We start from the raw sequence: 25,850 nt of genomic DNA, 5'->3' as shown, positions 1-25,850 counted from the left end.
AGATAGGCTGAGCACTTCTTTCTCAAAACGATGTCGTTTTGGAGGAAAAAGTGCTCGGCATATATCAACCATTAATTTGCGAGATCAATGGCAGAGAGGGGGTCGGACAGGCCCTTGTCTGAAAGGGGGTCAGACAGGAGATCTCGTGGCCTTATTGAGCTTCATTAAATTAAAAAATATTCGCTATAAAAAAACTAGCGGCCACGATCGTATACCCTAATCAATGTACCCTTATCGATATGCCCTTATTGAGCTTCCATAACAAATTTTCTTTCGCTAATAAAAAATGATATTTTTCGTCGGTTTTTAAAGCTGAAATTCGTTATAAATAGCAATACTTTTGATGAAGGGTGGAGATTTTCACACGCTCTATCTTTATATTCACACTCTTTATTTTTCCCTCAAATCACGTAGATTTATGATGAGAGACGGATCTAAGAGTGGTCTTATCGGGGCCACGGCCCTGCGTGGTTTCTGTTTTTTTTTTAAATTTTAATATTAATATTGGTTGTTTTTTATTTGTTAAGAGCACTTGGATATTGTGTTTTGTATTGAGGGTTATTCAGAAATATGCAAATAATTTAAACTTTGTTCGTTTGGATTTCAAAACCCAATCATTCTCTCTGCGCACAGTCTCTAAAAAGTTTTGATTCAATTATTACCCTCATTTTTTTTCTCTCTCCCCCCATTATCCCAAAAACCTCCCTCGAAACCCAAACTAAACAAACTAATAGATTCTCGAACCTTGAAATTTTAAAATCTTGTTGTTCATAGTTCAACCTCCGCTTTCACAAAATCCTGATTCCGTCCCTATTTATGATATTGCCCTTTCACTTGTTTAGTTTTTCCCTTTCCGATATTGCCCTTTCACTTGTTTAGTTTTTCCCTCAAATCACGTAGATTTATGATAAGGCCACCTTCCAAGAGGAGCTAGAATTTCTTTCGGGCATATGTTGGCTACTACATGTAGTTAGGTCCTACTCTATACACATTTTTCTAGGGCAGTAAGGCGGCGGGGTCTCTTGAGCTCAGCCCAGAGCCGGCTCCGGTGAAAATAAATTACCAAGATGAATACATCAACATCGCTCCATGATCCTCTTGAGAGGCACTGCATGTGTAAACGTTTCTCCACAATCAATGGCATTTGGACTGTACAATTGTTACCAAAATTCTGTATATCTGTATGGATGTCTACACAGTACTCAGAATCGTTGATGAGAAGCATGGGATCATTTTCTCACCACCTTATAGTCTTTGCCAAAAGGCAATGAATGCTTGTGCAGGCAAGGCAAAGATACAGCCACCCAACACCCTTCCCCATACCCTCTCTGGCATCAGAACTATCTTCTCCTTTTCCTTAAGATTTTTTATCCACTTGCTTATTTATTTCATTTTATTTGTTAGGCAACTGATTTTGCCACTCCTCTATTTGTTAATGTCACTTCCTTTTTTGTTTTTATTAGGATGAATTTACTAAAACACCATTGCATTTAGAAAGTGAAAAAAAACTAACATCATAACAAAAAAAGAAATGACATTAACAAATAGAGGAGTAATAAAATTATTATTGTTTTATACTTTCCATTACATTACATAATTTCAGGGGATGCCCATTAATTAGCAGCCTTATTTTATTTTGAAGTATGGTAAAAACAGACAAGAGGAAGAATGCTTTTGGGATTCAAAAGCAAGAAAAGAGAAAAGAAAAAAGGTACGTTGCTCCTCCTCCGTCGGTGTTGTGTTCGATACTTAGAGACCAGGTAGTCGGGAGATAAGGCTCCAATTTAACTTGCATTTCAGTGGGGGCTTGGTGACGGATCAACACTTCCTCCTGGTTGGGTCAGCTATGATTTAAGCATTTCTAAGTCAGGTGAGTTCTCTAATTACAGTAATCAGGAGGTCACTACACTGGTTCAATCCAGCTCATCTTTTCTCAGAAAAAAGTATGGTAAAAACAGATAAAGATAAACAAAAAGAATGCTTTAATTTGGGGATTCAAAAGCAAGAAAACAAGGGGGAAAAAAGTTAGTAATTTGCTTGAAGTTGAAGTAGCATGCGACCTAAATTTAGTAACCACGTCTTCAAGTGGGTGAAAAAGCCAGTACCCCACGAAAAGGTTGTACAAGACTGAAAATTTGACCCTTGGGAATCTAAACATGCATGAAAGGAGCTTTTCGTACACAAAAAGTAGTGTAGGAGTAAAACGGAAAGTGATTGATCCTGGTGCAAATAGTACTGCATGTTTTCTCTGTCTCTGATGTTAGCCCTAGAATCTGCAGTTATTGCTAGTATTTTTTAAACCAGGCATATGCTGTGTGTATATATATACACACATACATACATACTATAACAAGGAATGCAAACGAGTCGAGCTGAGTTTTATCGAGCTGGAATTTGGCTCGAATCTTAACGAGCTGAATTTAGTTATTTACTAAATGAGTCTATTTAATCGAGCTGAGTATCTCTAAACAAATCGAGCTTTTTGTCGAACGAGCCGAATTCCAGTAAATGAGCCAAAAACTCGAGTTCGGCTCATGTACTAAATGATCCGAGCTGAGACGAGACGAGAGTTAACGAGCCGAGCGGAGCTCGCGAACTGCTTGGTTCATTTGCAACCCTAGGGGCGGCCCAAGGACGTACTGTTAAGGGTATTAATAATTATAATCTATAAGCACTGCGTATTGATCAAAGTATTTTGACATAATTCAGTAAACTAATTAATGTGTTCTCTTTTTTCTCCAGTTTTGCACGAACCGTTTCAGGACATTGAACTTTGCAAGTTCTGTGAGACTATTTTCACAATGTAGAATTTTTACATAATTAAGAAAATTTGAGAAATTAAACTCTTCTAGATGGACATAAGTATGTGCATGGCCATTGGCTACGTACATAGAGTATCAGGTGAGGCCTATTCCGATTAGAGGCTCTAGGCCTTAATAACGAATTGGAGATGGTGTTGTGCAGTGATGAGCGCAGCACCGTGCTACACATCTCCGAGCTGTCGAATCGTGTATTTGACGTCTCGGATCTCATCTCGGCAATGAATGACTCTCGATCGTTGGTTACCGAGATGAGATCTGAGCCGTCAGATGCACAATCTGACGGCTTGGAGGTGCGCAGCACTGTTCTGTGCACACCACTGCACGGTGCCAACCCAAAGTCCCTTAATAACGCAATAGTGCATGTTTGTAACATTTTTAGAGCATCTCCAATGGGAGCCTTCAAATCTCACGTGGCAAATTAGTTGTTGTTTTTGAAGCTCTCTAATCCAAAGCTATTTTCAAAGTCAAACCCTACATGCCTTTTTGCCCATGCTATTTTTGAAGGCAATGTCAAATCTTTATTTATTGAAAAAAGAGTGACTTTTTGAGAATTAAACTTTTCATAAAAAAATGACAATACGAAATTTGAAGTTATGATTAGAGAGGGAGAAGTTATATATACATGTTAAATTTGGAGAGTCGATTTAACCCGCAAGCCTTCAAAAAAAAAAAAAATCCACCTCTAAATTTGAAATCAAGGTTGGAGATGTTTTATACAGCACGACATTGTATTACGATCTCATAGGTGATTGAAAATAGAAACTCGCACGACTGCTGATATTGAATGATCAGTGAAGAGATTTGCATGGGAAAGAAAAAAAAAAAAGAAGCTAATCAAGAACTATCTTGTCTGGCATATTTCAACTTGATAATATCTGCAGTGTAGGGAAAAACAGATAGGAAAATTATTATTATTATTTTCTTAAAAACAAAAAGAATTTTCTTGATCTCGAGGTGGGATACGTATGCTGTTTGTGAATCACTCCCTGTACATGTTGGGGTTGGAGACAATACTGACGGAGACATTATGAATAAACACTATCAACAATTTATTTGGTGTTTGGAATATAGCTAGGGTTGTGTCCAAATTGAGGTTGTTTTCAAACTGGCCTGGAGCTTGATAATATTCTTTAATTAGGGGCCATGGCCTTTTGGCTTGCTACTTGACAGTTTGCTCAATGTCAAAAGGTCCCCCATCCTCTCTCTCTCTCTCTCTCTCTCTCTCTCTCTGTGGACGTTACGGTGTGCATGGCAGCCAGTTCCTTGGGCAGTGCTGGTTCTGAAGGGGACCAACATGTTCTATTCTAATCCACAGAGTACTTTGCCGATCAGGGAAAGGGAATTACACTTTAGACTTTTGAAATTATTGACTTTAAGCCTATTATTCATTTTAATTAATTTTTAAAACTGGCCGCTACCCGTGCATTAATTGTAAAGTTGTCTTCGAATTAGCTGGAAGGGATGATAAAAGAAACCAAGCTTTTTGAGTTCGAGCTCGTGTTTACTCGTTAAAAATTTGTTCGAGTTTGATTTGTATCATAATCAAATTTAGGTTTGAACATATTTTTGAAACTCATTAACCGTTCAAATCAAGCTCGAACAAGTTATTACTCGGGCTCATTTGACATATGCGGAGTCGGCTCGGTGGGGAGTAAGAGCACATTTGATTATTGGTTAAAGATTTTTTTAGAGCAACAGAAGCTTCTTTTGTTGTTTAACGGTTATCAACCAAGAGAGACGGTTAACCAAAATGCATTTCACTTGTTGAGATAAACAAGTTTTGAATTTTGTATTTGAACCTTCCTTTGCATTCCGCTAGTCTTCTTACAAAAAGTATATATTTGCAATTTTTAAACTAAAAAATAATGTATGTATGAAAACAATTTTTTGATTTTTTTTTTTGCACCGTTCAAAATTTTTTATCGAGATTTATCAAACAAGATCCATATTGCACAAAAAATTATTTTAGTAAATCCATCATTTGTAAGTTTAAAAATTGTAAACAAATAATACTTATTTTGTAATCAGGCTTGGCGGAACACAAATATTTGTAAGGAAAAGGAAGGGCCCCTACTTACATTTCGCTTCGGCCCCCAACAAGTTAGAACAGGCCCTTGGCTGATTATAATGTATAGAAAACTCATGCTACTTGAGTTTGACTTTGATTAAAGCTCACTTAAATTTTGAAACTTGTTATGCTTTTAAGCCAAACTTGTGCAAGCAACCGCTCAACTCCTTCGGCTTATATATCACCCCTCGGTCTACACTCTACAGCTTCTTAAAAAAGGCCCAACTACCAAGTGTAGAGGGTTAGAAGAACAATGCTTTTTCGAGGTGTGAGCTCTTGGGCTTGTGCAGCCCGAAAGAAATCTCGACGAACAGGGCTTTCCATTAATTGTTTTTTGGGTCCAATGGTGATGGGCCTCTTTCTGTTCCCCACCCCCCGCAAAAAAAAAAGAAAAAGAAAATTAGAGGCTATCCCTGCTTTTTAGGTTCGTTTTCATCCCCACCCTAAAATATTTTTCCAAACCTATATAGGCTTGGTTATGCTGCATAATGACATTTATATCCCTAAGCCAAGTCGAAGCCCTCACTCTCTCTAAATGCTCCGACATCTCATCTCTCGCCATCCACGACCGAGACCCCACTGCCAACACCCAACGCCAGATTAGCATCGCCGTCAACTTCTCCGATGAGTCCGTCTTCACCGGCAGCAAGTAGAGTCGGATCCAACAAGTGCAAGCCGGGCGACGATGATCATCTGTTGCCACATCGAATCGGTGTCACCGCATCGGTCGGCGAGATGGGAGGCTACGCAATCCGTAAGCGAAACTTAATTTTCCACCATATTCTCATTCTCCGTTGCATACCCGACGGCCATGGACGCCCTCTTTGTAACTCTACTGGAATCTGCCACGGCGGAGCACCTTATGATCAGCATCCACGGCCCTGCCTCTCCTCCGGTGCCCGAAGACACTGGCACCGACATTAGGAGCATTAATTCTTCTGCTGCGAATGAAGACAGAGGCAGTGACGCGGCGACGGTGGAGGATGCCTGAGATCGGAAGACGGTACTGCCGTAGGAGCTAGTTGCGGCGCCGTGGTCGAATCGGCGTTGGCACTCGAAAAAGGTGGTGGCGGAGGAATTGTCACCAAATATTCCAGTCTGAAATTGAATATTTGTTCAAGTTTTCCATTATGTTTTTTCTAGGCGGACACACAGGTGACATGGTAGGACATATTAAGTTCAATTATGTTTTTCTACTCTCCTCTCCAATTTAATTACTTTGTTTTATAATATTTTTTTTATTTTTGTTCGTGTATGTATTTTTCATGAGAAATGTATATTTTCTATGAGAATTGTGTATTTTCTATGAGAATTGTGTATTTTTTATGAAAATTATGTATTGTCCGTGAAAACTGTTTATGAGAACTGTGTATTTTTCATGAGAATTGTATATTGCCCATGAGAACTGTCTATAAGAATTGTGTATTTTTCAATGAGAACCGTCTATGAGAATTGTGTATTTTTTATGAGAATTGTGTATTTTAGTGTGTGGTGAAATTATGTGAACTGTGTATTTTTTATGAGAACTGGAAGAATTAGGCCCAATTCTCATAGATAATTCTCATAGACACAGTTCTTATAGCCAGTCTTATAGAGACAGTTCTCATAGACACAGCAGTTCTCATAGAGAGTTGGCATAATAAAGAGCGTTTGTTTAATCTTACATAATTTTATATTCAATATGGGTCTTGTTCAGTAGATATCGTTGAGTAGGTTCCAAAAATTTAATTTTAAAAAAAAATGAATATTTACAACAAAAGATATGACTTTTAGAAATTTAAATAATGTTTTAATGGTGCACCAATGCTCATGTAGCATTGGATAATTTTTCTATACTAGATGCTCTCTAGCTCAGTGCGTTGATGCGCGTGAGGAAGACTGGGACATGGTTGGAATAAAAAATATAAATAATTGTTCAGGATTACTTGAATACCAAACCTAAAAACGGGGCCTATCTCTAAAAACCCCCATTTAAATCGACGTAAGGTGATATTTTCTATGAGAATTGTGTATTGTTCATGAGAATTGTCTATGAGAACTGTGTATTTTTCTATGAGACTGTGTATTATCTATGAGAACTATCTATGAGAACTGTGTTTTTTCTATAAGAACTGTTATTGCCCGTGATGATTGTTTATGAGAATTGTGTATTTTTCTATGAGAACTGTGTATTTTAATGTGTGGTGAGACTATTTAAACAATGTATTTTTCAATTCACATAGCCATTTTACATGACAACTGTCTATGAAAACTGTGTTTTTTTTAATAAAAATTGTGTTTTTTCTATGGCAACTGTTATTGTCCATGATGATTATCTATGAAAATTGTGTATTTTTATATGGAAACTGTCGATAAGAATTGTGTATTTTAATGTGTAGTAAGACTATTTAAACAGTGTATTTTTCAGTTCATATAGACATTTTACATGACAACTGTCTATGAAAACTGTATTTTTTTTTAATGAAAATTGTGTTTTTTTCTATGAGAACTGTTATTGTCCATGATGATTGTCTATGAGAATTGTATATTTTTATATAGGAACTGTCTATGAGAACTGTGTATTTTCTATGAAAATTGTGTATTGTCTATGAGAACTTTCTATGAAAACTGTTATTTTATATAAGAACTGTATATTTTCTATGAGAACCGTCTATGAGAAGTGTGTTTTTTTTTATGAGAACTGTGTTTTTTTCTATGAGAACTATTATTGTCCATGATGATTGTCTATGAGAACTGTTTATGAGAACTGTGTATTTTCTATGAGAACTCTCTATGAGAACTGTGTATTTTATCTGAGAACTGTATATTTTCTATGAGAAATATTTTTTTTATGAAAATTGTATTTTTTTTATGAGAACTGTTATTATTTATGATGATTGTCTATGAAAACTGTGTATTTTAGCGTGTGGTGGGCTATTAGAACTGTGTATTTTTCAGTTCACATAGCCATTTCACATGAAAACTATCTATGAGAACGTTATTTTTTCTATGAGAACTATTATTGTCCATGATGATTATGTATGAGAACTGCGTATTTTTCTATGAGAACTATGTATTTTGAGTAAGAACTATGTATTTTAGTGTGTGGTGAGGTTATTTGAAATGTGTATTTTCTAGCTCACATAGTCATTTCACACAATTCTCATAGAACTAACTATGAGAACTGGCAGTCCAGTTCTCAAGGCCAAGGATATTTTTGTCTGAAATAATATGGGTCAGAAATTAATTCTAAAAATATAAATTTTACTAAAAATGGACACGTAGACAAAAAGTTAAAAAGAATGGGCAAAATAGTAAAAATGCATGAAAAGTCAAAGAAATGACTAAAATAAAGAAGAATTATTATTGTCAGAACTATTTGAAGTCCGAACCTAGAAAGCGGAGCCGGCCTAAAAATTTCCAAAAAAAAAGAAGAAGAAGAAAGAATGGGTCCAATTTGATGGGCTGCATCTGGGCAAATTAACCAGGTAATAATCCCATATCGTTGTAATCCTGTTTCAGCCGAGGCCAGAATATAGCGCCAAACTGGGCCTCCACGACCAATTCACATATGGGCCAAGAACTCAACTAAGGTGGCATGAGTTAAGAGATCCACACAATTCTATTCCAATTTTTTTTTTAGCTGCTTTATCCAGTTCGTCAGAAAATAATTAATTTCTTGCAAATTCTTTAGTTCCGGCATGGATAGCCTGTCTTTGACCGGACCAGAAAAGAGATTAATCGAGATGCCCGTAAGCTGACTCGAATAAACTTGACCGTCGAACCCAAAAAAGAAGAAGAAAGAAACTAATATTAGTATATCACCATTAGACGCAAAATGAGGTGTCAAACTCATCAATATGAACACATAGGATATGGTTGCCAATATGGCAATGAAGAGGAGGTGCCAAACTTATACTACTAAATATGAACACAAACAGATAAGGAGCTGCCTTTGCATGACTTAGTAGTTGGTATGGTAGTTTAAAGCATCATAACAGTATTTTTCCTTTTTGTCCACGGTCAAGGGTGTATGAGCCAGATAACGAGCACTTAAATTAATTCCCTCCCTGGTGCGTTCAAAAATTTGTCATTCACGCCGCGGCTACAAAATTCACAAGAAATTACTTTTTGGCAGCCTAATTCCAAGAACCAAACCTTGGTCAATTGTATGGGGTGCAAACCAACCAACCCCGTAAAAAGCACCATAAAATGACTGCTGCCACTTGTTCCCATTAAGCAATTAAACGGACTGATTTTGGCTTTTATACGATGCATGAGTGTTAATAATGCTATCTAGTCTACACAATAATGCTATACTCCCACCATTCCATTTTGTTTGTTCTTTTGTGCTGTTCGTGTTAGTTTTTAATCGCCTATATCTTTCAACATGAATCTGCAATATAAATGTTTGATAGTTATCGATTATGTTTATAATCCACAGTGAGGAAATTACAGAGTACTTTTGCTGATCAAGAAAGGAAATTACACTTTGGCCTTTGAAATTATTGACTTTGCGTACATTATTAATTTTCAGTTTTTAACTGGGCGCTAGTACCCATGCATTGTAAATTTGTCTTCCAAGCTTTTCGAGTTTGAGCTCGTGTTTACCGGTTAAAAGTTTGTTTAAGTTTGATTTGTTACAAAATCAAAATTAGGTTTGACCATATTTTCGAAGCTCATTAAGTTTTAAAATCAAACTCGAACAAGTTATTAATCAACTCGTTTGATTTATACAGAACCGGCTCGGGGGAGGCCGAGGAAGCACCCGTTTCAGGCCCCAATCCCAGGCTCAGAAAAGGGAGCCCAAATTTTGGCAGCAATGAATTAGACACAATAATTTTAATTGAGTCCAACCGATTATCAACCAAGAGAGACGGTTAACCAAAAATGCATTTCACTTGTTTTGTATACTAAAAAAACAAGTTTTGAATTTTGTATTTGAACCTTCGTTTTTAGTGTTGGTTAAGCTTTAAAAAAATTGTAAGGAAAAGGAAGGGCCTCATATTTACATACATCTACATTTACATTTTGCTTTGGCCTCTAACAAGTTAGAGCCGGCCCTAGAGTTATGATGTGTAGAAAACTCATGCTACTCGAGTTTCACTTTGATTAAAGCTCACTAAAATTTTGAAACTCGTTACGTTTTTAAGCCAAATTTGTGCAAGCAACCGCTCAACTCATTCAACTTGTTTATCACCCCTACTTAATAAGGCCCAAATACCAATTCTAGAGGGCTAGAAGTGCCTAGAACAATGCTTTTAAAAGGCCTGAGCTCTTGGGCTTGTCAGTCCGAAAGAAATCTCGACGAGCAGGGCTTGGCCGTCATTTTTCCCTTCTTTTTTTTTGGGTCCAATGGTGATGGGCCTCTCTCTTTCTTCTCATTTTTTCTGGGTCCAATTTTGATGGGCTGCATTTGGGGAATCTAATCATGATCAATTAGAAAGGATAGTTCTGTGTTGGCCTTTTTCCTCTTTGGTTTTCTAGGATAATCTTGTTTGAAGTTTAGCTTTCCATAGTTTAAGAACCGTTACCTTTTTCCTCGAGTTCGTTACCTATAGATAATTTAGAAGATCAGTCCATAGGCTTTGCTGGTTCGCCCGATATAAAATGTCACCCCCTCCTCCAAGGGAGGAGTCAGGAATTTTGGTTAGTGGGGTCAAATTAGATTCATATGCAATATATTTTTTCTATGCACAAGTCCAAAAATAACAAAATTAAAAGGTTAATTATAAGATCGATGTGCACTAATAATTCATTTTTGCCTCATAATTGGCCCCAAAAGACTTGTTATATTTGAAAATAATACGTGATAGTTTCATTTCGAGTACTATCAACTCTCGAAAAGAAGAGAACGCTTGGGATTTCTATGCACTTAAAACAAGTTGGGGCAATTTAGAGATTTTTTGTGGGGTCAAAATAGCTAAATTATACCTATTCCTATGAAAATTTGGGGTCAAATTAGTAAAAATTATACCTATCGCAAGGGAAATTTGGCAGCCAATGGGGTCGGCCACCCTCCCTTGTACCCATGTGCCTCTGCCCCTGCCCTCCTGGTCTAGTGGATGTCGTTAATTTTGATCCACACTTAAATTTTAATTGGGCCAATTATCGATCCTCTTAAAGATAATTGAGCAAACAAATAGGGATGAAGTGAGTTTTTTCCCATACGGATCATGTGGTCCCCCACCCCCCTTTAAAGCTATTCAAATGAAGCTTATTTCTGGACCTAATGAGAAAGGGGACCATGATTATTCGGAGATGATACCAAAAGGTTTCATAGTACTTCTTAAAACGTAAAGATAAAAAAAGCTAAACAATATTAAACTATGACACCACTTTTTTTTCAGTCTAAAAAAAACTTAAATAAGGATAAATACGATCCGCTATAAAACGAAATGGGCAGGTTTTTTGAAACAGGCTATCAAGTCGGGTTGGAAGTTGATCAATTACGTTTAGGCTCTGTTTTCGCTTGTCAAGAAATTGATGCAGGAAAATTATTTTCGAGAAAATTTTAGTGAAATGAAGTAATAGCAAAAGGAAAAAGTAATCTTCCACGTCTGTTTATTTGATAGAAGAAATTTGTGGGAAAAAAGAAGAAGAAAGCAATGGTTTAATTGCACTCGAAACTAATACTCGTACAAAAATAAAATTCTTACCAAATCTTATGTTTTTCGTAGGATGAGTTGTGAAGAAAAACTAATCCTAATGAGAAACTACGTGGATATATCCCACAACTTCCTGTTAACCAAACATTTAAAAATGCAGAAAAGTAAGACATTTCCATAATTTCTTTGAGGAGTAGTATGGTTCAGGAAATCTAGTACCTAAAACTGTCCATAAATCTAGACCGTTCATTTTTTTTCATAGACATTTTCATGTATATCGTTTGTGGTATTCTCATCCAAAGCATTACGGAAAAAAAAAAATCACAATGTGTGCATCACAAAAAACAATTAAACACGTCAGTATATCAAAGATAATCATAACGAAAACTAGCCTTGGCCAGGAAAATTGGGGGACCGATTTTCTCCGTACTGAAAATCTTTGTGTCTCTGTGTAGAGGGTTTTTCAGCCGTTGAATTGTGTGACTTTTTTTTATGTTTTAAATTCGATGGCTGAAAACCCCCCGATATAGAGGCACGGAGATTTTCGGCAGGGAAGATCTTGCCTCGAAAAATTGAGAGAATTTGGTCTCGACGGATAATGGAATGATGTACATCCGAAAATGAAAGATCCATGCTTATTGTTGTGGCACTCTCAATCCAAAAAATGAGGACATTAAAAAAATCGATATTTTCTCAAGTGTGCGTCATAAATAAATTGGTATAAAGAGGATAAGCAGAAAATGACTTGGCAAGATTACGTACTTACGTTGCATGTGTTGGGAGTTTGTCTGATGTATCGACCTGTCATGCATCAACCCGTCACTGCGTGCTTAATGCCTAATTTGTATGAGAGTAACGACAAAGAGTCCACCATATCATTTGGGTCAATATACATTGAATGACTCATATCCACTTAAAAAACTAAGCCTTGTAAGTGGCGAGTCATCTAATTGTATATTAAGATCCAACTTTTTTTCTATTTATCCGATGTGGGACTCAACGTTCACACATGTTCTAACAAATCTCCCCCTCATGTGTGAACCGTACATTGGGCCTTAATCCTTCTCTGCATCCAAACTCTCCCTTGATTCTGATCTAACTCTCAACCCTATCTTCCGAACTGGGCTTATTCTGCACACACTCAATCGATTCAGAATCATCTCAATTGAGAGCCAACGTGCCTAGTTACCAGCACCATGCTCCCCGACGAGAACTCCATTGAGAGCCAACGTGCTCATTTACCAGCACCATGCTCTCCGACGAGTTAACTCCATTGATAATGAGTCATCCATTACAGCACTCCAACATCGAGCCAATTTGCTTCATCGGGAGTCACCTTGGATTTTATACCGTTCCACGAGTGTTCTTTGTGCCAGCCCCTTCAATGGGTTGCGTTGAGAGTTTTCCCATAGATCGTCAATCATCTGCTCTGATACCATTTATTGGGAGTTTGTCTGATGCATCAACCCGCCACTACATGAATCTGCAATATGAATGTTTGATAGTTCTCGATTAGGTTTATAATACATAGTGAGGAAATTACAGAGTACTTAATTTTGCTGATCAGGAAAGGAAATTACACTTTTGCCTTTGAAATTATTGACTTTGCATACATTATTAATTTTTAGTTTTTAACTGGGTGCTAGTACCCATGCATTGTAAATTTGTCTTCCAAGCTTTTCGAGTTTGAGCTCGTGTTTACTGGTTAAAAGTTTGTTTAAGTTTGATTTGTTACAAAATCAAAATTAGGTTTGACCATATTTTCGAAGCTCATTAAGTTTTAAAATCAAACTCGAACAAGTTATTAATCAACTCGTTTGACTTATACAGAACCGGCTCGGGGGAGGCTGAGGAAGCACCCGTTTCAGGCCCCAATCCCAGGCTCAGAAAAGGGAGCCCAAATTTTGGTAGCAATGAATTAGACACAATAATTTTAATTGAGTCCAACCGGTTATCAACCAAGAGAGACGGTTAACCAAAAATGCATTTCACTTGTTTTGTATACTAAAAAAGCAAGTTTTGAATTTTGTATTTGAACCTTCGTTTTTAGTGTAGGTTAAGCTTTAAAAAAATTGTAAGGAAAAGGAAGGGCCCCATATTTACATACATCTATATTTACATTTTGCTTTGGCCTCTAACAAGTTAGAGCCGGCCCTAGAGTTGTGATGTATAGAAAACTCATGCTACTCGAGTTTGGCTTTGATTAAAGCTCACTAAAATTTTGAAACTTGTTACGTTTTTAAGTCAAATTTGTACAAGCAACTGCTCAACTCATTCCAACTTGTTTATCACCCCTGCTTAATAAGGCCCAAATACCAATTCTAGAGGGCTAGAAGTGCCTAGGAGCTCTTGGGCTTGTGCAGCCCGAAAGAAATCTTGAAGGGCTTGGCCGTCATTTTTCCTTCTGTTTTTTTTTGGGTCCAATGGTGATGGGCGTCTCTCTTTCTTCTCATTTTTTCTGGGTCCAATTTTGATGGGCTGCATCTGGGGAATCTAATCATGATCAAATTAGTAAGGATAGTTCTGTGTTGGCCTTTTTCCTCTTTGGTTTTCTAGGATAATCTTGTTTGAAGTTTAGCTTTCCATAGTTTAAGAACCGTTACCTTTTTCCTCGAGTTCGTTACCTATAGATAATTTAGAAGATCAGTCCATTGGCTTTGCTGGTTCGCCCGATATAAAATGTCACCCCCTCCTCCAAGGGAGGAGCTAGGAATTTTGGTTAGTGGGGTCAAATTAGATTCATATGCAAATATATTTTTTCTATGCACAAGTCCAAAAATAACAAAATTAAAAGGTTAATTATAAGATCGATATGCACTAATAATTCATTTTTGCCTCATAATTGGCCCCAAAAGACTTGTTATATTTGAAAATAATATGTGATAGTTTCATTTCGAGTACTATCAACTCTCGAAAAGAAGAGAACGCTTGGGATTTCTATGCACTTAAAATAAGTTGGGGCAATTTAGAGATTTTTTGTAGGGTTAAAATAGCTAAATTATACCTATTCCTATGAAAATTTGGGGTCAAATTTGGGCCGCTCTCCCTTGTACTCATGTGCCTCCGCCCCTGCCCTCCTCGTCTAGTGGATGTCGTTAATTTTGATCCACACTTAAATTTTAATTGGGCCAATTATCGATCCTCTTAAAAATAGTTGAGCAAACAAATAGAGATGAAGTGAGTTTTTTCCGATACGGATCATGTGGTCCCCCACCCCCCTTTAAAGCTATTCAAATGAAGCTTATTTCTGGACCTAATGAGAAAGGGGACCATGATTATTTGGAGATGATACCAAAAGGTTTCATAGTACTTCTTAAAACGTAAAGATTAAAAAAGCTAAACAATATTAAACTATGACACCACTTTATTTTCAGTCTAAAAAAAACTTAAATAAGGATAAATACGATCCGCTATAAAACGAAATGGGCAGGTTTTTTGAAACAGGCTATCAAGTCGGGTTGGAAGTTGATCAATTACGTATAGGCTCTGTTTTTGCTTGTCAAGAAATTGATGCAGGAAAATTATTTTCGAGAAAATTTTAGTGAAATGAAGTAAAAGCAAAAGGAAAAAGTAATCTTCCACGTCTGTTTATTTGATAGAAGAAATTTGTGGGAAAAAAAATTAGAAAGCAATGGTTTAATTGCACTCGAAACTAATACAAAAATAAAATTCCTACCAAATCTTGTGTTTTTCGTAGGATGAGTTGTGAAGAAAAACTAATCCTAATGAGAAACTCAGAGACGTGGATATATCCCACAACTTCCTGTTAACCAAACATTTAAAAATGCAGAAAAGTAAGACATTTAAAAATGTGAGTCGGCTCCTATTAATCAGGGTAATGCCTTGGGGGATAGTGTGGGAGAGCAGACTTTTCCTCAGAGGGGGACGGAAAGCCTAGCTGGGAGTGTTGAGAGAGATGCAAACCCAGAAATTCCAGCGGATATTGTGAGGTGTTCTCAGATTCCAAGTATCAATTTGGTGGTGGACCTTAAAGATGCTGGGTGTAGAAGAAGGAGAAGAAGACAGCTTTCCAATTTGGCAACCATCAGTGAAGCAGCTGCTTGTCAACCCAATCTATTGGTAAACAATTCTTTACCCGTCCTGGAGGAGGTGTTTCAGTCCAATTCTGATATTGCTAGAGAGGTACTTGCAACCATGGCCATTGGAGGTGAGTTGGGTATCTCTTTTCACCCTAATGATGATTTGATTCTACTCAATATGATTGAAATTGAGTCTCAGGAACACTCTCATGAGCATGAGAGAGCTCCTGGAGGGTAGATTTATCTATCTATTTTGTTGTGGAGTTTGTGTTGGGTTATTGCATTTATGCAGATTATATCTTGAGATATTAGAGGTTTGGGGAGTTTGGTCAAGAAAAGATTTTTGTTTAAGCTGATAAAAAAGAGGAAGCCTGATATGGTGTTGATCCAGGAAACAAAATTGGATGTCATGGATATTTTTTTGGTTCGAAGTCTGTGGGGTTGTGGTGATTTTGATTTTGCATGTTCTAGTGCTTCGGGGGCATCAAGGGGATCATTAGCGATCTGGTGGAAAGGGTTTTTCAAAGCTAATAATATTTTATGCCATAGATCTTTTATTCTATTGCAAGGTATAATCAATGCGGAATTTCCCTGCACTGTGGTGAATATTTATGCTCCAAATGATGTGGTAGATAGGAGAGGAGTTTGGGCGGAGTTGTTAGCCCTGAAAGCTGTCTCTCAAATCCTTGGTGTGTTGGGGGAGATTTTAATGAGATTAAAGCGATCAATGAAAGGATTGGATGCCAGAGAATGGAGAGGGGAATGAAGGATTTTTTAGAATTCTGTAATGATATGGAACTCCTCGACCTTCCGATGATGGGTAGGAGATTCACTTGGACAAACTACCAAGATCATGCGATTCATAGTCGGTTGGACAGATTTTTAATTTCCCAGCAGGTGTTTGAGAAATTTAAGGTGGTCCAATGGGGGATTCATAGGCCAATTTCTGATCATTGCCTTATTGTGCTTACTAATGATGAAAGAGATTGGGGTCCTAGACCATTCAGGTTCATGGATATCTGGCTTTCGAACCCGAGGTGTATGGCTAATGCTGAGGAGACTTGGGAAAATACTGTGGTAAATGGATGGGCTGGCTTTCAAATTTTGAGAAAATTGAGGGCCATTAAAGATAAGCTCAAGGTGTGGAACAAAGAGGAGTTTGGGGATGTAAACTCGGCACTGCTAGTAACGGAAACTGAACTTCAACATTTAGATTTGTTAGCTGAGGTAAGGCAGCTCTCTATCGAGGAAAAAGCATCCCGGTGTAAAGCTAAATCCGAGTTTTGGAGACTCTCTCGATTAACGGAATCATTATGGCGACATAAATCAAGGATTAATTGGATGAAATTGGGGGACAAAAATACAAGATATTTTCAGGCTATAGCCAACAACAGGTTTCGAAGAAATTTGGTGGGTTCAATTAAGGCTAGTGGGAGATTACTAGAAGAGCCAAAGGATATCAAAGATGCTGTTGTTGTACATTTCAAAAACAATTTCAAAGAGGACAGCATCGTTAGACCAAGGTTGGGGGGGTGGGGTTGGTTTCTTAGAAGGCTATCTCCATATTCTGCATTGCAACTTGGTAGAGTTTTTGATGTGAGGGAGGTTTAGATGCTCAGAAGGACTGTAGCAATCTTAAGGCTCCGGGCCCGAATGGCTTTAATTTTTCCTTTATGAAGCTCGGCTAGGTTTTTATGAAGGATTTGATCATGCAATTTTTCTCTGATTTTCACTCCAATAGCAAGCTTGCAAAAGGTATTAACTCTACTTTCGTTGCTTTGATCTCTAAGGTAGATTGTCCTGTGTCGTTTAAAGAATATAGACCCATTAGTATGATTGGATGGGTGTATAAGGTGCTTTCCAAAGTGCTAGCCAATAGAATTAAAGCTTTTTTGCCATCGGTCATTGGAGAATCTCAAGTAGCGTTTATAGGGGGAAAATAAATTCTTGATGGAGTTCTTATTGCAAATGAGGTTATACACATCTGGAAATATAGTTCTCATGGGGGTTTGCTTCTTAAAATTGATTTTGAAAGGGCTTATGATTGTGTGAATTGGGGTTTTCTGCTTGACCTTCTTGCAAAAATGGGTTTTGGAGATAAATGGTGTGGGTGGATAAAGGAGTGTGTATCCTCGGTGACTATGTCCGTGCTGATTAATGGATCGGCCTCGAAGGAATTTCAGATCCAGAGAGGTATTAGACAAGGCGACCCGTTATCCCCCTTCCTCTTTAATATTGTGGCTGAAGGACTCAACATTTTATTGGAAAGAGCTAGGGATCGGAACATCATTAAAGGAGCAAGAATAGGGATTAATGGGGTTGTGGTATCCCATCTTCAGTTTGCGGATGACACAATTCTATTCTGTAACAATGATATGGAGGAGCTGATTAGCATCAAAAGAATCCTTAGATGTTTTCAACTCATGTCAGGGCTGAAAATCAATTATTCCAAAAGCTCTTTATGTGGTATTAAAGTTCCCCATCAAGATGTGCAATCCTTGGCGCAAGTTATGGGATGTAAAGTGGAAAAGGTGCCGATTAAGTATTTGGGCTTGCCTTTGGGTGCTAACCCCAATAGGATTAAAACTTGGGATTCTGTAGTGGAGAAGATGGAGAAGAGACTAAGTGTGTGGCGTGGTCGATACAATTCCTCTGGGGGTAAACTTACGTTAATAAACTCTTCTCTGGCCAACCAGCCCATTTATTTTTTATCCATATTCAAAATGCCAGCAACTGTAGCAAGGAAGATAGAGCAAATTCAGAGGAAATTTTTTTGGGGAGACACTATTGATAAGAGAAAACTCCACTTAGTCAAATGGGAGGTGCTTTGCAAGAAGAAGGAATTTGGTGGGTTAGGAGTGAAGAACTTGAGAGTCCAAAATCTGGCCCTCTTGGCCAAGTGGTGGTGGCGATTTTATAATGACAGTGATTCCCTTTGGGTGCGGGTCGTAAGAGGAAAATATAACTTGGATCATGGTTGTTGGCTTCCTCGTTTGCCGGCCTCTGGAAGGACTTCTCAAATTTGGAAAGACATTTGCACTCTTGGGGATGTTTCTTCTTATATCGGTAATATCATCCAAGAGGGTTTCAAATTACAGGTCCATTCGGGCATGGAGATTTCTTTTTGGAATCATGTATGGTTAGGGGATACAACTCTTAGAGAGGAGTACCCACGGCTATACTTAATTTCTTCCCAAAAAGATGCTGTGATTAATGTGATGCGGGGTGGAGCCAATGAAGGTTGCTGGAATCTGACATTTACTAGAAGTTTACGTGATTGGGAAAACATTCAAGTGGAGGATCTAAAACGGAGATTGCAACTTGTAATACTAGATTTGGCTAGGCCAGATTCAGTGCTTTGGAAATGGTCATCGGATAATCGATTCTCGGTAAAATCTGTGTATAATCAATGGGAGAACGGTGGTCATACTAGGAGTCCGGTGATGAAAGCCATTTGGAAGAATGTATGCCCCCAAAAGGTGGAAATTTTCGCTTGGATGGCTATCCAATCCAAGGTGGCTACTAGAACCGTATTATTGGTCGAAATCTGCTACCGGAGAGGCAATCTGTGCTATGCCCATTTTGCTCGCTGTACTTGGAATCACCTCATCATTTATTCTTGCATTGCCATTTTTCTTGAGACGTTTGGTCGAGGATTCTGGATTGGTGGCATGTAAAGTGGGTATGCCTTGTATCTGTGGAAGATCTATTTATTTGGTGGGATGATAGTAGTTTCAGAAATTTGGAGAAACACCTGTGGGAAGCCACTTTTTACGCAACTTTGTGGTCATTGTGGCTGGTTAGAAATTCGTATGTTTTCAATAATGCTACAACAAGTTCTGGGGAAGTGGTTGATTTGATTAAAACTAGAGTTACAATGTGGGTAAAGGCAAAATTCGACATAAACGTGTATTCAGTGGAGGATTTTAGGATTTTTCTGGATGGAGTTAGGGTGTTGAAACTGTAAGTTGGTTTGGGTGGTAAGGTGCTTTGCCATCCAATTTTCTGTTAGAGGGCTTTTTGTTTTTGGTCCTTTTTATTCTTGTTTTGTTCAAGCATGTGTGTTTTCCGTGTTCGAGCCCCTCGATGTAACCTTTTTCGAGGTTCTCATAAAAGTTTCGTTTTGCCGAGCAAAAAAAAAAAAAAATTCTTTGAGGAATAGTACGGTTTAGGAAATCTAGTACCTAAAACTGTCCATAAATCTAGACCGTTCATTTATTTTCATAGACATTTTCATGTATATCGTTTGTGGCATTCTCATCCAAAGCATTACGGGAAAAAAAAAAATCACAATGTGTGCATCACAAAAAACAATTAAACACGTCAGTATATCAAAGATAATCATAACGAAAACTAGCCTTGGCCAGGAAAATTGGGGGACCGATTTTCTTCGTACTAAAAATCTTTGTGTCTTTGTGCAGAGGGTTTTTCAGCCGTTGAATTGTGTGACTTTTTTTTATGTTTTAAATTCGATGGCCGAAAACCCCTCGATATAGAGGCACATAGATTTTCGGCAGAGAAGATCTTGCCTCGGAAAATTGAGAGAATTTGGTCTCGACGGATAATGGAATGATGTACATCCGAAAATGAAAGATCCATGCTTATTGTTGTGGCGCTCTCAATCCAAAAAATGAGGACATTAAAAAAATCGATATTTTCTCAAGTGTGCGTCATAAATAAATTGGTATAAAGAGGATAAGCAGAAAATGACTTGGCAAGATTACGTACTTACGTTGCATGTGTTGGGAGTTTGTCTGATGTATCTACCCGCCATGCATCAACCCGTCACTGCGTGCTCAATGCCTAATTTGTATGAGAGTAACGACAAAGAGTCCACCATATCACTTGGGTCAATATACATTAAATAACTCATATCCACTTAAAAAGCTAAGCCTTGTAAGTGGCGAGTCATCTAATTGTATATTAAGATCCAACTCTTTTTCTATTTATCCGATGTGGGACTCAACGTTCACACATGTTCTAACAAATCTCCCCCTCATGTGTGAACCGTACATTGGGCCTTAATCCCTCTCTGCATCCAAACTCTCTCTTGATTCTGATCTAATACTCTCAACCCTATCTCTCGAACTGGGCTTATTCTGCACACACTCAATCGATTCAGAGTCATCTCAATTGAGAGCCAACGTGCCTAGTTACCAGCACCATGCTCCCCGACGAGAACTCCATTGAGAGCCAACGTGCTCATTTACCAGCACCATGCTCTCCGACGAGTTAACTCCATTGATAATGAGTCATCCATTACAGCACTCCAACATCGAGCCAATTTGCTTCATTGGGAGTCACCTTGGATTTTATACCGTTCCACGAGTGTTCTCTGTGCAAGCCCCTTCAATGGTGCGCTGAGAGTTTTCCTATAGATCGTCAATCATCTGCTCTGATACCATTTGTTGGGAGTTTGTCTGATGCATCGACCCGCCATGCATCAACCCGCCACTACGTGCTCAAGGCCTAATTTGTATGGGAGTAACGACAAAGAGTCCACCACATTACTTGGGTCCAATATACATTGAATGACCCATATCCACTTAAAAGGCTAAGCTTTGTAAGTGGCGAGTCATCCAATTGTATATTAAAATTCAACTCTTTTTCTATTTATCCGATGTGGAACTCAACATTCATACATGTTCTAACAGCATGGAAGCAAATTCAAAGATTTTCGTCGTAAAGGAAAAGATAGATAATATTAATGGGGGGTCCCAAAGGTGATGTGGCATTCGATCTCATCTTGGTCTTTAATATTTATGTGGGTACGCAAGGAGAGAAGATGATGATAATAACATAACAGACTAACAGTCCTGTACCATCCATCATTTTTAATAGGGCAACACATTAAGGCCCTGTTTGATAGCCCGCTTGGGCCATGGGATGGGATAACAAAAGTGGTCTGGACCAAGAATAATGTGTTTGGTTTGATTTTGTTGGGGTGGATTAGGTATCCCATGGGATGAGCAATCCCCCAATTGATGGGATTAGCCGGGGGTGGGATTAGCCGGGGGGGGGGGGGGGGGGGGGGGTTGGGGGGGGGGTTACCAATCTTATCCCCATGGGATTGGTGATGACAAGACTTAAAATCTCACCTCAATTCCGATTCCAATTCTAATCCTAGCCAAAACAAACATGTTATTTACAATCTCACCTCAATCCCACCTCATTCTCAATTCGAATCCCAATCCTAATCCTGTGCAAAACAAACATGAAGAAATAATTCATCTCCTCATTAATAATCCCACCTCATTCTCCATCCCAATTCTAATCCCACCTCATTACGAATTCCTCCAAAACGAAATCTGCAATCAAACACGCCCATACCAAAACTCCAATGAGTTGGCCTGGTAGTCAAGGCCTAAATTATAGGGGTTTGCTCTCTCCTAAAATCTCAGGTTCGAAACCTCACAGATACCGTCAATTGGTTTGAAGCCAGTCCATACAGAGCAATCGCTTTGACTTTAATTGGGCTTCCCGTAAGTGAACAGTGGGATTGAGTCTCTGAAATTAGTCGAATTGCGTGTAAGGACACCTAGGTTATCAAATACATGTTAATACCAAAAGATATAAACAAGTTGAGTTTTGGGTCGACTCAAATCCTCGAAACTATTTCCTAATTTTTTGAGTGGGAAATTCGATATGTTTTTTTTTATAGATTGGGGTTCTTTTTAATTTGATTCTCGGGTTATATATAACAAACAAGATTTCTAAAAAAAAAATAAAGATGCGGGTTTTCTTTTTTAAAAAAGAGAGGTAAATATCTTCTCTGTATCGTTGCAATTAATTTTATCGAATGTCTCCAAAGGGATAAATTAAAAACAGAGGTACATATCAAAACACACAAAAACACTGAATGAAAGCATGCATGCATGCATTTTGGTTTTTCTTGTTCATATAAAGCAAAATAGGCTTTTCAGATGATATGGAAACGTGAGGTTTTAAAACTTTCTGGTCATAGTGGGTCCGATCCGACCCATCAATATTTGTCATGTTAGAGACCGAACATAAGTAGATGACCCAATCCATTTGGGTAATTCACCGACTAAATTATTGGAGAGGACAAAATTCCACTATGTGGACCCTCTCCTCCAAAGGATAGATTCATATGGAAAACGTGTCAAGATTCACTTTCCACGGTGCTACTACTTTACTATGTATGTAAATAAAATTAGCTAGCTTAATTTGATCAATGATCAATCTTTTTCATCAAAAAAGAAATATCAATCTTCCACCTTCTTAATAGAAAGGTCCCAGGGAGCAGGTTTGGGGTTCAGAGTTATGGATAGTCTCTGAACCCCTCGTTAACTTAAATATTAGCTAACACCCCGATGACCCTGCTGTTGTATACTGTATGACAAATAAAAAAAATAGAAAAATCCCAATGAGTCAAATCGATCTCACAGAGGGAAAACATTATTGTTGTTATAATCACTCTCGTTTTCCCTAATTCCTAATCACCATTCGGCACAGCCACTAGCCTCGATCCCATTTCAATTACCACCGCCGCCACCACCACCGAAAAGTTGTTCCAGATTATTGTTTTCCTAATAACCACCTAACCAATATTTTGCATTACTCTCCCAGAAGTTCCATATACATCAACACCATATATACCACCTTCATTCTGTCTTTTCCTATTTCTTTCCTAAAACTATCCAATTTCGTTACCAACCAATTACGCCATACCCAATATCAGCCTCCACGAATTTCGACCTCCATCCCTACAGATCCGTTCCCTAATTCCGGCTTTCCACATTTATCCGCAACCACCATTTTTCAGATTTTTTTCCCCGGTTATTCTCCGGTATTTTGCATCAGATGGAGCAATTTGTCATGGCGCCCTACTTTCAGGTCATCTTGGAAGGTCTCAAACAGCACCCTACCTCAACTAGGTTTACCAAAAGTGAACTGTCATTTGTAACATTCTTTGCAAATATGGTATTTTATCCGAGTCTGGTAAGAATTCTACTGCCTTGTCTGCTGCCACAGGTACATCCTCATGGTTCTTTGATTCAGCATGTTGTAATCATATGACATCTGATTCTGCCATTTTTGTTTCTAAATCTCATGCCTCTCACACTCCCGCCATCCAAACGGTTGATGGTTCTCACATACATGCCACTCATATGGGTCATATCTCTACTTCCACCATATCTCTTTCTAATACATATTTGATCCCTAAACTTAGATTGAATTTAATATCTGTTGGTCAATTATGTGAGCTTCGGCTTAATGTTATCTTTTCTGCTACTGGTTGTCATATGCAGGATCCTCAGACTGGAAAAACCCTTGGGATAAGCCGTAAAGTTGGACGATTGTATGGGCTCATTAGTCTTCATATTCCATCCCAATCCTCGTCTATCAATTCTGCATTTCCCACTCCTTTAGTGAGTTAATCACAATGTTCTGTTACATCTAATTCTTCTAATTCTCTTAGTGTTTGGCATTCTCGATTGGGTCATGCATCTTTTGGTCGAATACGTACTCTAGTTTCTAGTGGACATTTAGGATCTGTAAAGGATGAAAATATCTTTTGGTGCACTTCACTTCGGTTGTTCATCTCAATAATCAATGGGCATACTTATATTTTCGTTAAGATTCTTTTAGCACATCTAGTCTATTGAAAACATTTTTGGCTGGCTACAATTACACAAATTGCCCTCAGCAGGTTACTTTCAGATTGTGGAGAGGCCGGATTAATTCCTTGATAAAATCAAACTGTCTTTTTGAAGCTTGTGATCGAAAGACTATTGTCACACCTCTGCAGCCTATCACAAGCTACAAAAGTGTTGTCCATTTTAATTAAAATTTGATGATGTCATAAAGATTTCATCGAATTTCCTAGCAGCTACATCATGACGTGGGGTAATTTGTTATGCAATGTGGGATGGTAAGTAATTTTTCAAACGCGAGGGATCAATCTATAATTTGCAAAAACCTTGGGATTGTTTCGGTAATTTGCCCATTTGCTAAAAACAAAAAAGAGTATAATGGTAAAAGGATATTGTGGAAATCAAAATGGTAAGCTAAATCCCACAACATTTATACACCAATAATTTTTTTTGATAGCCTTTACACCAATAAAATCAAGAACATTTATCACGTTTTTTCCTTAGTAATTGTGTCCTACATCGGGGACCAGGGATGCTGTTATGCAGCTCCTTACCCAACGGATGCAGAGCAACTGATTCATTCGTTCATTTCAACATAGAGGGTTCTGATCGAATATGAGCGCATACAATCTCATACAAATCTGCACCACTCTACACAGAGATGCTAATTGGGAGCATCTCCCATTTCCTTCATCAGACTCCCTCCCAACCATAACTTGTACAGTTTCAGATGAGAAATAAAAGGAACTTGACCTCTTTCTCTAGCTACAACAAAAAAAAAAAGGTAAAACATACCCATTTTTGGTTGGACGGCTTCCGTGCCCCAAAGCGGTTTTGGCGCATCATGCCCCCAAATGTTTTTGACCGTCTGATCATTTCACTTGGTTTTTAACCTTTGATTTTGAAAAGGCCCAACCGGTTACAACCAGTTTTCTCTCTCCTCTCTCTCTCTGTCTGTGTGTGTTCATTTATGTTAGCTCCTTAGCACCAGTAAAGGAGAACAACCGTGCTACTTGCACATATATTTTTGTGGGATCCATATCGGAGTCCTACAAAATGATCTGAACCATTCATCTTTTTTAAAATATTTTTTTAGAACAATCGTGCTCCAACGAATATCGATAAGGGCTTTTTCAAAATTCGTAGGGCAAAACAGGATGATTCGATGGATCTAACCCAAAGGCCTCAACTCCTCCGCTGTATCTTTTTCTCTCGACTCTCGTGTTCACTATTCTTGGCATCATCTCCGATTCTCCTTCATCTATATTGTCTCTATTTTATACGTCTCTTTGTTAACTGTTAACCCCAAATGAAAGCCCTCTGATGATAGTAGATTTAAATGTTCACAAAATGCTTGCTCCGAGTTACCCAAAATAGAAAGATCTCGGCTCTCACTGAAGTGAAAATGAATCAGGGGCAAAAACGAGTTCGAGTTGTCCTCAACCATCTTCAGATCGACCACAATGGAATTTCTTGTAATTTTCAAATTTTGTCCAATTTGTCCTATGCCATAAACTGTATTGGGGCCAAGATTTTGGTACTTGAATGTTCACTCAAGGAAAATATATATTTCAAGCCGCTTACTGAAAATCAAGAAAAAAAAATAAAGAAACAAATGAGATTTTTTGAGGACCGGTTATGGACGTATTTAGATTTGGTTTCATCTATTTAAAATGACTTGACAATTTAATGAAAAGAAAGAAAAAAATATACAA

General features: G+C 38.0%; 1 protein-coding gene and 1 long non-coding RNA gene across 2 annotated transcripts; one reads left to right on the top strand and one right to left on the bottom strand.

The window, feature by feature from the left end:
* Window positions 1-5,284: 5,284 nt before the first annotated feature.
* On the bottom strand, window positions 5,285-5,884 carry LOC131326649 (uncharacterized). The gene is made up of 2 exons (XR_009200069.1): window positions 5,485-5,884; window positions 5,285-5,421 (listed from the first exon to the last, which is right to left on the bottom strand). It is a non-coding gene; the product is annotated as an uncharacterized LOC131326649 (long non-coding RNA).
* Window positions 5,885-16,309: 10,425 nt separating this feature from the next.
* Window positions 16,310-17,128, top strand: LOC131326892 (uncharacterized). The gene has a single exon (XM_058359799.1). The coding sequence runs from the start codon at window positions 16,310-16,312 to the stop codon at window positions 17,126-17,128; it is 819 nt and encodes a 272-aa protein (XP_058215782.1).
* Window positions 17,129-25,850: the final 8,722 nt, after the last annotated feature.

The sequence above is a fragment of the Rhododendron vialii genome, chromosome 5a, assembly GCF_030253575.1.
Source record: "Rhododendron vialii isolate Sample 1 chromosome 5a, ASM3025357v1".
Taxonomy (NCBI): Eukaryota; Viridiplantae; Streptophyta; class Magnoliopsida; order Ericales; family Ericaceae; genus Rhododendron; species Rhododendron vialii.
Note: the sequence above shows the minus strand (reverse complement) of the source record. Positions and strands in the feature narration are given on the sequence as shown.